At 55.7% G+C, this 14,624-nt stretch overlaps 2 protein-coding genes across 5 annotated transcripts; both read right to left on the bottom strand.

Moving 5' to 3' along the window:
* Positions 1-147: 147 nt before the first annotated feature.
* On the bottom strand, positions 148-6,154 carry GDPD3 (glycerophosphodiester phosphodiesterase domain containing 3). 4 transcript variants are annotated; one of them, XM_061401577.1, is made up of 10 exons: positions 5,350-6,154; positions 5,030-5,072; positions 4,663-4,798; positions 4,530-4,575; positions 4,274-4,392; positions 4,103-4,192; positions 3,665-3,798; positions 2,252-2,311; positions 2,094-2,145; positions 148-343 (listed from the first exon to the last, which is right to left on the bottom strand). In XM_061401577.1, exons 1-10 carry the CDS (start codon positions 5,486-5,488, stop codon positions 206-208), a joined length of 957 nt encoding a protein of 318 aa, XP_061257561.1. In that variant the 5' UTR covers positions 5,489-6,154; the 3' UTR covers positions 148-205. The 4 variants fall into 4 exon arrangements, with proteins under 4 accessions (XP_061257561.1, XP_061257563.1, XP_061257562.1 ...); XM_061401579.1 differs by having other exon boundaries at positions 5,000-5,072; positions 5,350-5,405; XM_061401580.1 differs by lacking the exon at positions 148-343 and having other exon boundaries at positions 2,247-2,311.
* Positions 6,155-6,257: 103 nt separating this feature from the next.
* MAPK3 (mitogen-activated protein kinase 3) lies at positions 6,258-13,035 on the bottom strand. The gene is made up of 9 exons (XM_061401576.1): positions 12,848-13,035; positions 11,638-11,820; positions 9,613-9,802; positions 9,335-9,451; positions 8,964-9,078; positions 8,218-8,349; positions 7,926-8,035; positions 7,681-7,834; positions 6,258-6,881 (listed from the first exon to the last, which is right to left on the bottom strand). Exons 1-8 carry the CDS (start codon positions 13,018-13,020, stop codon positions 7,712-7,714), a joined length of 1,143 nt encoding a protein of 380 aa, XP_061257560.1. The 5' UTR covers positions 13,021-13,035; the 3' UTR covers positions 6,258-6,881; positions 7,681-7,711.
* Positions 13,036-14,624: the final 1,589 nt, after the last annotated feature.

Genomic DNA, 14,624 nt, shown 5'->3' with positions numbered 1-14,624 from the left:
AATGTCGTGGAACCAGTGGCTCAGGGTGGTTGAGGGCCTCAGATTGTGGCCCTCAGCTGGCCTCTTCCGTCACAAGCTGCCATCTTTGTAGTCTTCTAGAATCTACCCCCCACCCCCACCCCGTCCCCCCAAGCACAAAGATGTGGCTGAGAAGAATATATTTATTGGAGAAGAGAAACAGAGGAGAGGATGAGGAACCTCTAGGTTAGGAGGCCAGGGCAGGTGGTCCACGACTGTCCAGGTAGCACCTCAGGGCTGTTGGGTAATCAGTTATGACGCCAGTGGCCCCCAGGTTGAAGGCTGCTTCGAAGTCTGACTCTTCATTAAGGCACCAAAATACCACCTGGGGGGAAGGAGGAGCTTGAAGTTTCCCAACAACTACCGGGCACTCCCCCTTGTATCCAGATGCTGGAACTGATCCCTACATTTTCAGGAATTTTGCAAACTGGTTATTAAACACACCCTCCTTTTTTTTTGGCAGGGGGTGGGAGCATCTCCAGTTCCTCAACCAGGGATTGAACCCACACCCCCTGCAGTGGAAGTGCCGAGTCTTAACCACTGGACCACCAGGGAAGTCTAAACACAATCACTATTAAGTATTATATAAACTTACAATTCAATAAATTATATTCAAAACAAAGGTAATCAACACTCAAAACTCATCACTTCCTGATTACTACATTTGATTCCATGTTCTGGAAGTCACCTACCTCTATCGAATGTGTAACATGGAAATGCTATATAATATATCATGCTACCACATGATATATCTCTTCCCAACTCCGTTCAGTGAATTCAGGTTGGTAACCTGAAATCCACCAAGGTGGGCGTGTATACAGCAAGGAAATTACCTAATGTTCAAATCAAGGCTCCCCTCCCCCTAGCCCCCCAAGTTGGTAGTGGAACATTTACCAGCCTGCCCATATCTCCCAACCTGCCCCTATCTGCTGCTGTTCAGACTGCATCTTCCCTGCCTCTTGAGTCCTCTCCTGCAGGCACTGAAGCAGGTGGAGACAGTATTTGTAGCCTGGGCTAAGTCACTGGCTGGACCTCTCAGTTTCTTATTTTGACAAATCAGAATGACAGTCCAACTGTCCGGAGTTACGGTGAAGATGGCAGAGCAGAAGGCCTAATCTGAAAGAGCTATGTCATCCCCAGGCCTCACTCACCCCCACATCCAATCAGTGGCCGAGTCTGGGCCTGTCTGTGACTTAACCCTTCCATCCATCCTCGCTGCTGCCACCTAAGCCCCAGTCCCGTCAGTGGCAGCATCAGCTACCCAGTGACTGCCTCCACACTGGCCCTCACAATCCCTCCTCCACGTGGTGGCTGGCGTGACCCTCACTCGACAAGGCTCCATTGAATCAGGTCTCTCCCCTGCTTAAGGCCCTCAAAAACGTCCCTTCCCTTTGGGTTGAAGTCTGAGTTCCTCACTGAGGTTCCTGGGCTACCTTCTCCAGGTCCCTGGTGCCACTTTCTCCAGACTGTAGGCTAGTGGGACCCCTCAGTTCCTCTGCTGGCCTCTTGCTTCTCCTGACCTTCCCATACACTGAGCCTCCTGCCAAGACACTCTCCCTTTCCCCTCCCTGCGAGCCGGCTCACTTCTTCTAGGTCTTCTCTGGCCCCACAGATAACAGCACTCTGTCCCCTTTCTGCCCACTGGCTGCCCCTGTAATGCCTGCTTTTCCTCCCCTGCCCATGATGGTACACTCTCTGCTCCTTCCCCAGGACCACAATGCCTGTGGTCTCAACACAGTCAGTTCTCATCCAAGGTCTGCTAATTAAATGGCCTTGTCAGAGCTGATGCTCGGGGACAGGAGGGGGTGGGCTGATCTGACCTTTCCCTGGACCCCGTGGTCTCTTCCCAGCCCCCTCATCAGGGATTGGGACAGTTCCATACACCATCATCATCACAATGACTAGCCTTTATAAAGCACTTACTAAGTATTGCCTACATATCCACAGGAGTTTAAAACACCATTATCCCCATTTTACAGATTAAGAAACCGAGACTCAGACAGTGACCTGCCAAGTGACCCAGCCAGTCAGCAGCAGAGCCAGCAGGCCCACGCTGTGAACCACTACTTGCTCACCTGCACCCCTCGCTGCTGCAGGTGTTGTATCAGACTCTTCCTCATGATGAGCCTGGAGGGCAGCAGGGTCACAAAGGTCATGATGAGAGGGGACTAAGGGGAAGGGCGGGGATGGGTCTCTGTGGGGACACCCCACCCAGCCTTCTCGCCCACCTCACCATTTGGCAACCACAGCCGCCAGCTGATTCAGCCCTGGGTGGGAAAACGGGAAGTAGGTCCTGTGGAGAGGTGGTAGTGTGGTCAGCCCCTGGGTCTCTCTCTGTCACAGGGGTGGGGTGGGGTGGGGTGGTAGTGACCCTTCGAGCAGCCTCACCCCACTCCTTCTGGAAGAGTCTCTGAGGTTGCACAGAGGAATAAGTCACCCACTACTCAGTGACCCTGACTCCATGCTTTGAGGGTATGCCTCTGCCCTCACTGTTTTACAGAAGAACAGAGACTTAAGAGAATGAAAGTGACTTGCCCAACGTCACACAGCCCATCCATGGTGGGGCTGGGGCCACGACCCAGCAAGATTCCCAAACTGGATAGGCAGTCTGGAGCTCCTCATGGTTAGGCCTGACCAATTTCAAGGCCAGACAGCACTTCACAGGTCAGCTGTTGGTCCCTGATTGCCCCACTCTAGGGGTGACTTTAGAGGCTGCTACAGTGCTCAGGAGCAGGGTCTGTGTGCTGTGTGACCTTGGGCAAATTACAGAACCTCTCTGAGCCTCAGATCCTCCATGGGTCCTGTGGGGTCATGATTCCTGTATCTCCTGGGGTTGGTAAGAGGTAAGGCTCAAATAAACTAAAGGATGTGAAAACACCTTGCAAACCCTGGATAAAACGTGATATACACCAAGTTCTGCAGTAAAATGATCTCTTTGTGGGATGGGGGGTGGGGGTTGGGGGTTGGCTGGGAGCTTCCCTGAAGACAACAGAGGGGAGCAGAAAGCACTGGGACAGCTACAGAGAGGGCTCAGAAGGCAATAGAAGGGTCCCAGAGAGAGAGCTGGCCAAGTATCCAAATTCCTGCTACTTTGCTCAGCTGTTACTTTGTTAATCCTTATCTCCAGGCAGGAAAATGCCTTTCTGTTTGAGAATCAGAGAGTGATGCTATAATTAATAACCACCTCCTCAAGCAGACTGTAAGCTCCTGGAGGGCCCTACCCCACTCACGCTGGTCTTATTTACTAGTGCAAGTGCATGTAAAACAGAGTAGGCATTCAAGATACATTTGTTGGATGAATGGATGAATAAATGCACCCTTGTCCTAAAACTCCATCCACATTATCACACATTTACAGAGAAGTTTTTTTTGGGGGGTTGGTATTCACGAATCCTTGGTGAGAACCATTATCTTCAAAAGCCCCTGTGGGTGATCCTTGAGGGTGGTCAGGGAGCTGGGGACATTGGGATCTCCTGCTCTACATGGGACCCTGCACAATCAGGTTTGAGGTGGTGGGTATTTCTCTTTTTTTGAAACTTTTAATTTTATATCACAGTAGAGTTGATTAGCGATGCGTTAATTTCAGGTTTCTGGGGCCAGAAGCCTGGGGGAGAATTTGGAAGATAGACGGGGACCTAGTAGGTACCTGTTGATGATGGTCGGCAGGAAACACATGAAGAACTTCTCGGGGATGGAGATGAAGGGCAGCAGCCCCAGGTAATAGAACAGCAGCACCCAGAACCCTCGGCTCAGTGTGAAGGAGGTGGGCATCTCAGGGTTCTAGGAAACAAGAGGAAGTAAGAAGGGGGATCAATCTGCTCCAGGGGGAGCAGAGAGGAGGCTTGGGCTGTGGGAGAAACAATTTTTGACATTCAGGAAACCCTACCACCTGCAGGAGCAAAGCCACATCTGGGCCCAGCGTTCCAAGCCCTGTCCCTCTGGCATGACTCTGCTCACACACTTCCCCTGCCTCCCGCAGCCCTACCCCTGGAGACCCTGTTCAGGGCTCCTCCAGCATCCCCAGACCCCCCTGGCCTAGGCTGCCTGGGGAGGCACAGAGGTGCAGAGCGGGATGGGGACTTACAGCAGCCTTGCATTTCTTCATGATGGAGCTCTTCTCCGAGGCCCAGATGGTGATTTCGTTGCGGTCATAGTGCCTCACCAGGCATGCTATCTGGGAGGAGGAGGGGGAGCGGAGGGGGAGTCAGGCCTCCGTCCAGCCCTGGACCCGAGCCACCCCTGCCCGCAGCACCACCTTGTGAATGAGCTCTTCATTTCGCTCTTTGACTTCCACACTCATGGGCGTCCGTGGGAACCTCCGGAACAAGTCCTCCAGACGCATCATGTGCCGGTCGGCCCCGCGTGCAAAGTGGCCTGGGGGTGGTGGGGAGAAGGATGGGAGGAGGATTGCTGGGGTGGGGGCGGTCGCAGAGGAGAAGAGGGGGCAGGAGGTTGAGGCCGGGACCCCACTCCAGTAGGCTCAGCCCAGCGCTTGCAGCCCACGCTCTTACCTGGTGAGAAGTAGACCTCTAGCTCTTCCTTTAAGAGGGGCAGGTCCTAGGGAGGGCAGGGAGCAAGTCACCAGGAGGGGTGTGGAGGGGAGTTGGTTCTCTGGGCACAGTGGGGGGCTGCGGCAAAGCCCACCTCAAAGTTCAGGCTGCCCACGTCCCTGTTCACACCTGTCTGGCGGGACAGGTTCTTGTCGTGTGACACCACCACCACGCCATCCCGAGTCAGCTGGCAGTCGAGCTCCAGGAAGTCTGCTCGCTGGGCCATGGAGCTATGAGAGCGAAGCTTAGTAAGTGGCTGGGGGACAGGGATGAGCCAGACGGCAGGGTGGTGGGGAGGCTGAGGGGAACGTCAGGTCCGGCTGGATGTGCAGGTGGTGCACTGCGCAAACTCCCAGGAGCTCCAGTCACCCAGATCAGGAAGTGGATGGCACCCCTTAGGATCATGCCTCACACAGCTGGCACAACCTTACCCAGCAGCATAGCCAGGCAGGTGGACTCACTTCTCCATGGCCTCCATGGTGTTCTCCAGGCGTTCTCCAGACCCTGTGTGGAGCAGCTAGCGTGGGTTCCTGGGGCCTGGCCTCCCTCCTCGCATATCCCCTGTCCCCTGTCTCATCACTTCCAGTCAGGACAGGTTGAACGGCTTCTTATTCCCTATTCCATTTCTTGCCCTGCCATCCTTATCTCCGCCTACTTTGAACTCTGCCCTCCCTTTAACATCCTGCCCTTGGGACCTACCCCTCTCTGCTGTCCACCTGCCTTGCAGTCCTCACTCCATCCTCAGGAGTGGCCACCCCGTGCCTACCCCAGCCCAGCTCACCTCCACGGTGGGCCCCCAGGCGGGGACGGAAGGCTGGAACCCAGGGTGTGTGCAGCAGGCGAGGTCGGCGCAGGAAGAAGAAGGACAGCATGACATAGCTGCCCAGGGCGGGCAGGGCGTAGTACAGCAGAGGGCTCATGGCCACGCCGCCTCTCCAGGCTCTGGGAGCCGTGGAACTCAGCTTTTCCCGGTGAACTGTGCTGCTTCACTGACTGCCTGGCTGATGTAGGCTGGCTCCACCACCAGCCGCCACCACACCCCTAGGGACCTGCTGAGCCTGCTGCTGGCTTGAGGCCAGACTGCAGGGCTGAACTGGGGATGGGGTAGAGGCAGAAGAGACCAGGCAGCTCTGGGCCTCGTACCCCAGGCCCTTCGCACAGCCCAGCCTCCCTGTCTCCGTGGCCACACCAGGGAAATCAAGTCAACCCTCCCCCTGGCAGGTCCACTACCACTCTGCCTTCCCGCTGGTGCCTGTTGCCAGAGTATATATACACTCTTTGCCGTTTCCAGAGAATCTGGGGGTGTGCAGGGTGTCCCTGAGTCACTCTCGAATCACCTCCAGCCAGTTAGACAGGAAGCTATTAGAGAGGGGACAGGACAATGACTAAGGGGGAAACTGACCCCGACTCAACAGACATGAATTGGAGCAAACTCCATGCGAGAGTGGAAGATAGAGGAGCCTGGCAGGCTGCAGTCCTTGAGGTCGCAAGGAGCTGGACACGAATTAGTGACCGAACAACAAGACCCCACTCTGTCCAGGAGTCTAGATCCCACTCCCATCCTCAACCCTGGCCAGTGGGGGACCCGAAGGCCACCATGCCAGGTAGAGCATCGGGCTGGAGAGGCAGCGCTCAGGGCAGCAAGGGTGAGGGTCAGAGTGTCGGCGAACACAGACAGAGCCAGGACCATCCATAGACACATCTCTATATTTATATATTAGATACAGGCACAGGGGTGGGCGGGGGCCCTGGGCGCTCCACGTGCCCCCACCTCCACTTCTGTTCACCCACACACGGAAGCAGCAGGGATGTTAGATGTGGCAGCTTTGTAGGGGAGGGGTTGAGACCTGGGCCCCCGCTCCTCAGGGGTACTAGCCCTTGAGCCTTAGGAATGTTCCTTCAGGGAAAACAGGGTGGGGTTTTAACGAGGCCAGAGGGGCAGAGCTGACCCTGAGTCCCATCTCGTGTCCTCCTCGCCCCTCCCCCACCGCCCCTCAGTCAGTCCGAGGCAACCAGAGCCCTTGGATTCCAGAACTACCAGAGACTGGGAGAGCCGGGCAGACAAAGGCAGAGCAGCAGAGGGGAATTTGCTTTGGGGCCACCTGAGCCCCTCAGGTCCGGGGCAGGGGGGTGGGGGTGGGAGGAGGGAAGGAAGGGCGTGTTGGCCTGCCTGAGGCAGGACGCCTGAGCAAAGCGAAGGGAGGTGGCCAGGCCCGCCCTCCACCCCGACCTGGGCTGTCGGGGGGGTCTAGGCTGGGCACACAGTCCATTTTCTAACAGTCCAGCAGGGGAGGGGCAGGCAGGAGGCAGGGCCTAGACAAAAAGGCAGGCAGGAAAGGAACCATTAGCACCAGTGGCTGACCTGCCAGAGCCCCGACCCTCACTTCCCTCCTATCACCTTGCGGCTGAGTGGCATGCAGCTGGCTTTCCTTATCTGTCAGTGCGGGTGATATTAATACCCATTTCAAGGTACTGCTATCGGGACTAAGTGAATCGATACAGGCAAACGTCTTGCAGGAGTTTGCTCTCATTATCAGGTTGTCTCCAGGAGACTGAGGCCCAGCAAGGTGAGGTGTCTTGCACAATATCACACAGCCCTTATTAAGTAGCAGAGCTGGGCTTTGAACCCGGGTGTGTCTGCCTTGCTGTTATCAGGTTACAGCTGGCCAAAGACAGACAGGAAATGAGAGGAGGTCCGCACAGCAGTGTGGGTGTAGCCCCAGCCAGGTTCCCGCAGGTGTGTGAACTGCTGACCTGGACACCAGGTGAGAAGAAGCCTGGCATGTGGGTCAGGCTGGGTGCTGCTGGCTCCTCCCAAAGCAATTACTGCTCCCCCTGCCTCTCTGCCTGCCCTGGGGGAGCCAAACCCTGGCTCCGTTTCCTCAGGTGGGTAAGGGGGGCCCTTCGTGACCTGGGGCTGGAGTCTGCAAGATTTTGACATGGGGGAGACATGCGGGGCTGGGGACCGCAGGTCTGTGGCCGAGGCAGGCTCTAGCCCTTCTGTTGCCACCAAACACGTGGCTCGTGGATGTGAGCAGGCTTGTGACCTCACGGAGGCGTTGGGCATTCTGGTCTCAGGGTGAATCTGTGCAGGGGCAGGGGAGGCACTCACCAGGCCCCAGGAGCAGAGGCAGCCGGCCAGGTTAGGAGGCTTCCAGCACCCCAGGCTGGAAGCGGGCTGTCTCCTGGAAGATGAGCTCCTTCAGTCGTTCCTTGGGTAGATCATCCAGCTCCATGTCGAAGGTGAAAGGTTCCTCGGCCACTGGCTGCGGTGGCAAAGAAGTGAGGTGGCTCAGGGCAGGGACTGAGGGAAGACCCCTGTCCATCTGTCAGCCCTGCCACTAGTGGCTGGCCCACCTCATCCGTTGGGTCATAGTACTGCTCCAGGTAGGGGTGAGCCAGCGCTTCTTCCACTGTGATCCGTTTGTTGGGGTTAAAGGTCAACATCCGGTCCAGCAGGTCAAGAGCTAGGAAGTTCAGGGGTCAGAGGTCAAAGGGAAGGTCAGAGAAGCTCTCGGAAGCACTACTTGGCTTCTCTGTGTTCAGAGGCCTATTGGTCCAGAGGCCTCTGTATCCCAGACAGCTGCTGGGCTCTTGTACCTTCCTCTACACCCAGTTTTTATCACACAAGTTCCCAAGTCTCTCTCACCTTTGGGGTCTGACTTAGGAAAAAGCTTGGCCCAGGCCACCTTGGTCTTGGAGGGCAGAGACTGTAGGTAGTTTCGGGCCTTCATGTTGATGATACAATTCAGGTCCTCCTGGGATGGGGAGCCCAGAATACCTGTGGGTAAGGCAGGTGACGTGGTAAGCAATCTCTCCCTTCTGCAAACAGAAGGAGCCAAGAATAAGAGCCCTCCACCAACCTGCTCCAGGCCAACCATTATCTCCCAGTCAATACTATGGGGGTGAAGAGCAGGGGGTCTGGATCTGGCAGCCCCAGGTTCAAATCCTGGCCCAAGCACTTCCTAAGTGTGGGGTGTATGGAGCCTTGCTTTTCCCATCTATCAAATGGGGACAGTATCTGTAACTCAGTGGAACACTGTGAATGCTGTAGGGGCTCCTGGACTACACATGGTGGTCCCCCTGACCTGACTCCCGCAGACTCACTGACCCTGAAATAGTGAAGTCGCTCAGTTGTGTCCAACTCTTTGTGATCCCACGGACTATATATAGCCTGCCAGGCTCCTCTGTCCATGGGATTTTCCAGGCAAGAATACTGGAGTGGGTTGCCATTTCCTTCTCCAGAGGATCTTCCTGACCCAGGGATGGATCCCGGGTCTCCTGCACTGCAGGCAGACTCTTTATCTTCTGAGCCACCTGGGAACTTTGACCCTATAGAAATCTCACCTCCAGTAAGCGAGTTTCCCTCCCACTCAGCTGGCCAATCCCCCCTACCCAGAATGTGGTTGAGCTGGTCCAGGTAGTGCTTGCCGGGGAAGATGGGCCGGTTGGAGAGCATCTCAGCCAGAATGCAGCCCACAGACCAGATGTCGATGGACTTGGTGTAGCCCTGGGGAGGAGAAAGTGGTGGGCTCCTGGGCCAAGCCAGCACCCCTGACCCTAGGGTCAACACCAGCCAGGGAAGCAGAGGGCAGAGGCCTGGGGAGTGAATCCTGTTTCTTTCCATAGCCCAAGGACCAGAATAGTGTGACAAGGCCCAGAGGGGAGACTTCCTGCATCATGAGGGTCAGTGCTGGACTCAAGAGGTGGCTGCAGGGCTTTCCGGTATCCGGTCTCTTCCCTTCACAGGTGGGTGGGCCCCCTACCTTGGAGTTAAGCATGATCTCTGGAGCCCGGTACCAGCGTGTGGCCACGTATTCCGTCAGAAAGCCAGTGTGGTCATGCTCGGGATCAGCAATCCGGGCAAGACCGAAATCACAGATCTAGAATGCAAACCAGGCTGCTGAGCTCAGTGCTCAAGGCCTCCTGGGCCCAACTAATCATATCGCCATGTCTCTCCTACCCATGGTGGGAAGGGGACTACTGGTCACCCTGAAGCCTGAGACCCCAGGGGCAGAAGGAGACAGGCACGCAACCCTCAGACCTTAAGGTCGCAGGTGGTATTGATGAGCAGGTTGGAGGGCTTTAAATCCCGGTGGAGCACGTTGGCGGAGTGGATATACTTCAGGCCCCGCAGGATCTGGTACAGGAAGTAGCATACATGGTCGTTGCTCAGCTGCTGGCTTTTGAGCAATTTGTACAGGTCTGTCTCCATCAGGTCCTGTACGATGTAGCTGAGGTGGGTGCCAGAGGGCCCCCAGGTGGGGGCAGTGGGAGGCAACTGGTTAAGAAGAACAGACTCTGCTGACCAGGTTTCACATCCCTCCAGCTGATGCCCCTGGGACTCAACAGATCTGCCAGCTCATATCATGAGCTGGGCAAGGCCCACACTCAGCAGGTGAGCTCAAGGCCTCTGCTGGATCTCAGCTGGTGACCCTGAGCAAAGCATCTCAGTTCTGTGGCCCCAGTCTCCCTATTGAGAAAATGGGGATAATAAACTATGGGAAGCAGGAGAACGTCCCAGCTAAGAGCAGTAACTCTGGAGTTCACCTGCCAGAGTCAACCATTCCTGCACTGCTCATTCATTTTTAGGAACTCAAGCCCTGCCTGCGCCTCTCTTCCTCATCTGTAAAGTAAGGGGAAAAAAAACCTTTCTAGAGAGTGAGGGTAAAGATTAGTTGAGAGATGACCCAGGCAGTGCAGCCAGCTTGGTGCCTGGCACGTTGTAAATGCTCGGCAAACGTGAACTAGTATTGCTGTTATAAAAGCCTGAGCCACATGGCTATTGAGAAGGTTAAATGAGATTATGTATGAACACCATCTGGCAGGCAATAAATGTTTGCTTAAAAATAAATGCCTGCCTTATGGGGATGGTTTGTGCAAGACGAATGAGGAGAAACTTCCCAGTGGCACGCTCCTACTCCGGGGGCTTGGCCCTACACCTGAAGACAGAGGAGTAAATGTCCTTTTATACTCTAAGATTAAAAAAGAATTAAACATAAACAAATAAACGCCATGTGGGTTGTTTCTGGAAGACTCAGTTATGGCTGTCTTTCAGAGTCAGCCTCAAAAGGGCCTTCTGAGAACACTTGGACCAACCCTGCTATCTTAAAGATGAAGACGCCCGGCATGCTGCAGTGACTTGGTTAAGGTCACACGACAAGCTGAGGGTGAGTGTGGAAGTTTCCTGCCCACAGTTTGTGGTGGGGGCTGCAGACAGTGCAGTACAGATCACCACACTTGGGTGGAGGACTGGGATGGTGGGGGTGGGTGGGGCAGGGGAGAGCTGATAGGTGTTATAAGTTCCTAACAGAGCCAGGCAGGAAGTGAACCATAAACTAGGAGAGCAATGTGTGTGTGGGGGGGTGGGGGGTGGCCACAAAGGCAGGTCTGTTCCTCCCTGGGCAAGGTACAAGTCCACAGGTGACTGGGGTGGGACTCTGAGCAGGAAGCCCAGAGAGGGGACAGGTTCTCGTCTGGGGGAGGGGAAGAGGCAGCCACAGAAGCACTTGATTTTATTTCAGTTTTCTGAGCCTCAGTTTCCTCATCTTTGAAATGGAGCTGCTGAGACCCATCTCCTAGGGCAGCGGGGAGTTAGAATAGAAAATGTCAAAGCACTCGGCTTGAGCCGCACCAGACTCACAGTAGGCCCTCAAAACAGGGCAGTGTTCTTCCCACCTGCCTTCCTGCCAGTCCGAGGACCCAGAGAAACAAGAATTGCCATCAGTTAAACAAAAGAGCTGACTGTGGGCAGAGGCTGGATCTCCTCACAGAATTGCCGATGTCAGAGGACAAAGCTTCCACAGAGCCCATCTTGCCCAGCCCCCTACGAAGCCAAGATAGAGAGAACAGACTTGCCCAAGGCCACACTGCCTAGCCACAGCAGGCCAGGATTCATTTGAGGCCTCCCTGCCTTCTTACTCTGTGGCCTCTTGACCGCTGGAAAGTTTCCTTTACTGGGTTTGTTTGGAGGGAGGTTGGGAAGAAGGGAAGAGAAAACAAGCCCCCATTCTCCCAGCGCAGCTCTGAGGCTGGGCCTGGCCAGCCGTCTGGCCCAGGTGAAGGATACACATCCCTCATGGCTTCCAGGGTGGGTGCCCGCAGAATGTCTCGGATGCCAATGACGTTCTCATGGCGGAAGCGCAGCAGAATCTGAATCTCTCGCAATGTGCGCTGGCAGTAGGTCTGATGCTCAAAGGGGCTGATTTTCTTGATGGCCACTCGAGTCTTGCGCACGTGGTCGTAAGCTGAGCTGAGAGGGCCAGAGAGATGTTGGTGTCCAGGCCTGGTGGCCCCACCCAGGCCTTGGCAGGGCGGGGAGGGAGCAGGAGAGGGCTCTGGCCAGTCATAAACAATGCTGGTTCCTTCCTGCTGTGAAGGCCTGGGATCTCCAGGGAGAAAGCTGGGGACCAGCCAGGCAGCCCTTCGGTGACTTCACAAACAGAGGAAGAGACTGACCGCTCACTGACTTCCCCTCTCCTCAACCCTTTCCATTTGAGCTGCCCTGACCCCTCATCCTCCCCTTCCCACGATGGGCTCCCTCAAGCCAAGACAGGTCCAGCGGGTGGGAGATGTGGAGGACTGGACAATGAGGCAAATACAGTGAGAAGGAGGGAGTCGGAGGAGGGACTGGAGAGAAGGGAGAGGCAGGGCCGGGGCGGGTGTCAGGGGGAGGTTCCTGGGCAGCAGAGCTATGTCCAGATGAACAAAGGCCCAGAGCACCCAGTGCGGATAGGAGAACTCACAGACCCCTCCTAAAAGTTGCAGGAAGGTGTTCCTGGACCCCTCATGGCTCACTGGGTCCCTGGCCCCAGGCCCAAAGCCCCACCCCACCCCGCCCAGCCCTGAGCTTTGCTCTTTTTTCCCAAACTCCTTGGCAAGCCTCACTAGGGGGTGATCCAGGGCATCCTCTCCCCAGTGAGGGGACCCTCTCTCCTCCTTCACTAAGGATATCACCTCCCCAAGAAGACTAATTCTCTTCTCCTCACCCCGTGTCTATGGGGTCCCCAAGGTCCCCAGAGCTCCCCCACATACACTCAGATGCCCTACCCTTCATTATTGAATAGTCGGTTCAAAGCTCCCAAACCTCCTCTCCTGAGACCTTACGCAGTGACCCCCTCCCCCAGAAAGCACTCAAAGGCCCTCTGGCTGGGACGCTCCTCAGCCTCCCGAAGCCCCAGCTTCTTCAGGATGCTCAGAGTCCGCAAGGCCCAGAGAGCTCTCAGCACCCCTCCCCGCCCCCTCCCCAAAGACGCCCCCTCCCCCTGAACGCCCCTTACCTGACCATGCCGTACGCGCCCTCGCCGATGTACTGCAGCTGCGTGTAGCGCGGGCCCACGTCGAACGGCTGCCCCTTTACTATCTCTACCTCCCCCGGGACCCCCGGGCCGACCCCATCAGTTCCCCGGGGCTCCCCGCCCCCGCCCCCCTGAGCCGCCGCCGCCGCCGCCATCTCCACTCCTCCCCTCCCGCCCGCCCGCCTCCCCCCGGCGGCCCCGCCCGAGGCCCCGCCCCTTCCCGCCCGCCCTCTCACCCGCGGAGCCGCGCGCGCCAGGCCCCGCCCCCGCCCGCCCCCGCGGCATCACGTGACCCTCCCCGCCGCGCGCGCACCGCTTTCCCGTCGCTGGGGCTGTGGTCCCTGGCACCTGTCGGCCTCGTCTGCTCCAGTCAACGTAGAAGCTCCCCAGGGCAGTCTCGAGACTGTCCAGACCCTCCCCCCACCCCCTCACCGAATGCTGACCTGTAGGGCGGCCCGGTGACCTCACCCAGAGCCACCTAGCAAATGAGTGCTGGAGCCGGGACCCAGACCGGGCCACGTGGCCCCGCTGCCCCCACTCAGCCCGAGGAGTGGCCCGGGGCTCGAGGTGGAACCTCCTGGAGCCAGGCCCAATGCTGAGTGATACGATGCTTATTTCATAGTAGCCGTGGGAGGTGGCTTCCTCACACATGTGGCCTCTTTCACAGATGTGGAAACTGAAGGTGACTTGATTGCTGGAAAGCCCAGGCTTCTTGACTCCCTGCCTAATGGTTTTCGGGTGGAGACCTGTCAAAGTGGGCTGGGAACCGGACCTCAGCAACCTGGCAGTGCTTGTATCCTGAGGACAGATAATCCCAGCCTACCTTTACACGGAGGCGTAGGGAAGAGGTGAGGGATTCGTGGACTGGATTTGGTGAAAATACACTCTCAGGCTTTACCCAGAAACAGCAGGATAGCTAACATTTTTGTTGTCCTTGGGTTTGACAAAAATTGGAACCCTGTCGAGATCATCATCTTTTGCTCCTGTGCTAGACTTTATAGTTTACACAGCATTTGGTCCAAGTCAGTTTCTTCATTAGAACAACCCCACAGTGTGGGTGTCATCTGGTTTTCTGAGCTGGATGAGCAGGGGGCCATGTCTGTCTTGTTCATTGCTGTAGCCCCCACCCACCCCCATCCCTACAGTCAAACGTAGACACTCAGAAATTTTGGAATAGGTGAATCAAGTTTTACAGAATGGGAAATCTGAGAGTTGAGGAGCTGAGACTAACATGTATCTTCTGACACACAGGCAGAAGTTCTTTTTAATTGCATTCTGTCTCCCAGACTGTTAAAACTGAAGAGAGGGCCCTCAGAGACCATCCAGTCCATCTCCATCACTTCACAGTGAAAATGTGAGCTGGGAGCTTCACAAAACACATCTCCTAGGCTTCAGTAAGTATTCACGTTGTTTTTGTTTTCCTTGGAAGCTGGGAGTAGGTCCTTGGATGCATTAAAGATCAAGAGACAAAATGGAACAGTAATTATGATTCTGAAATTGCTCATAATTAGATCTATGGTCAGGCATTCTAATTCAGATTATTAACACTGAGAGTTGCTAGTTCCCAGTAACCCACAAGTCAGTGAAGGTTCAAGATGTGCTAATTAGATCAATGTTTTTTTTTTTTTTATTGGTGGTGTTATTCATTTGATAAGCTATTGACTGGCACTGTGTGCAAAGCTCTGAGCTAGGAACTGGGGCTGATAAAAGATTACCGGATAGTGTGAATTAGTAGTTAAGAGCAAGAGCTCTCTGGAGT

This window comes from Bos javanicus, chromosome 25 (genome assembly GCF_032452875.1).
Source record: "Bos javanicus breed banteng chromosome 25, ARS-OSU_banteng_1.0, whole genome shotgun sequence".
NCBI lineage: Eukaryota > Metazoa > Chordata > Mammalia > Artiodactyla > Bovidae > Bos > Bos javanicus.
The sequence above is the reverse complement of the archived record's forward strand: the minus strand, read 5'-3'. Positions and strand labels throughout refer to the sequence as shown.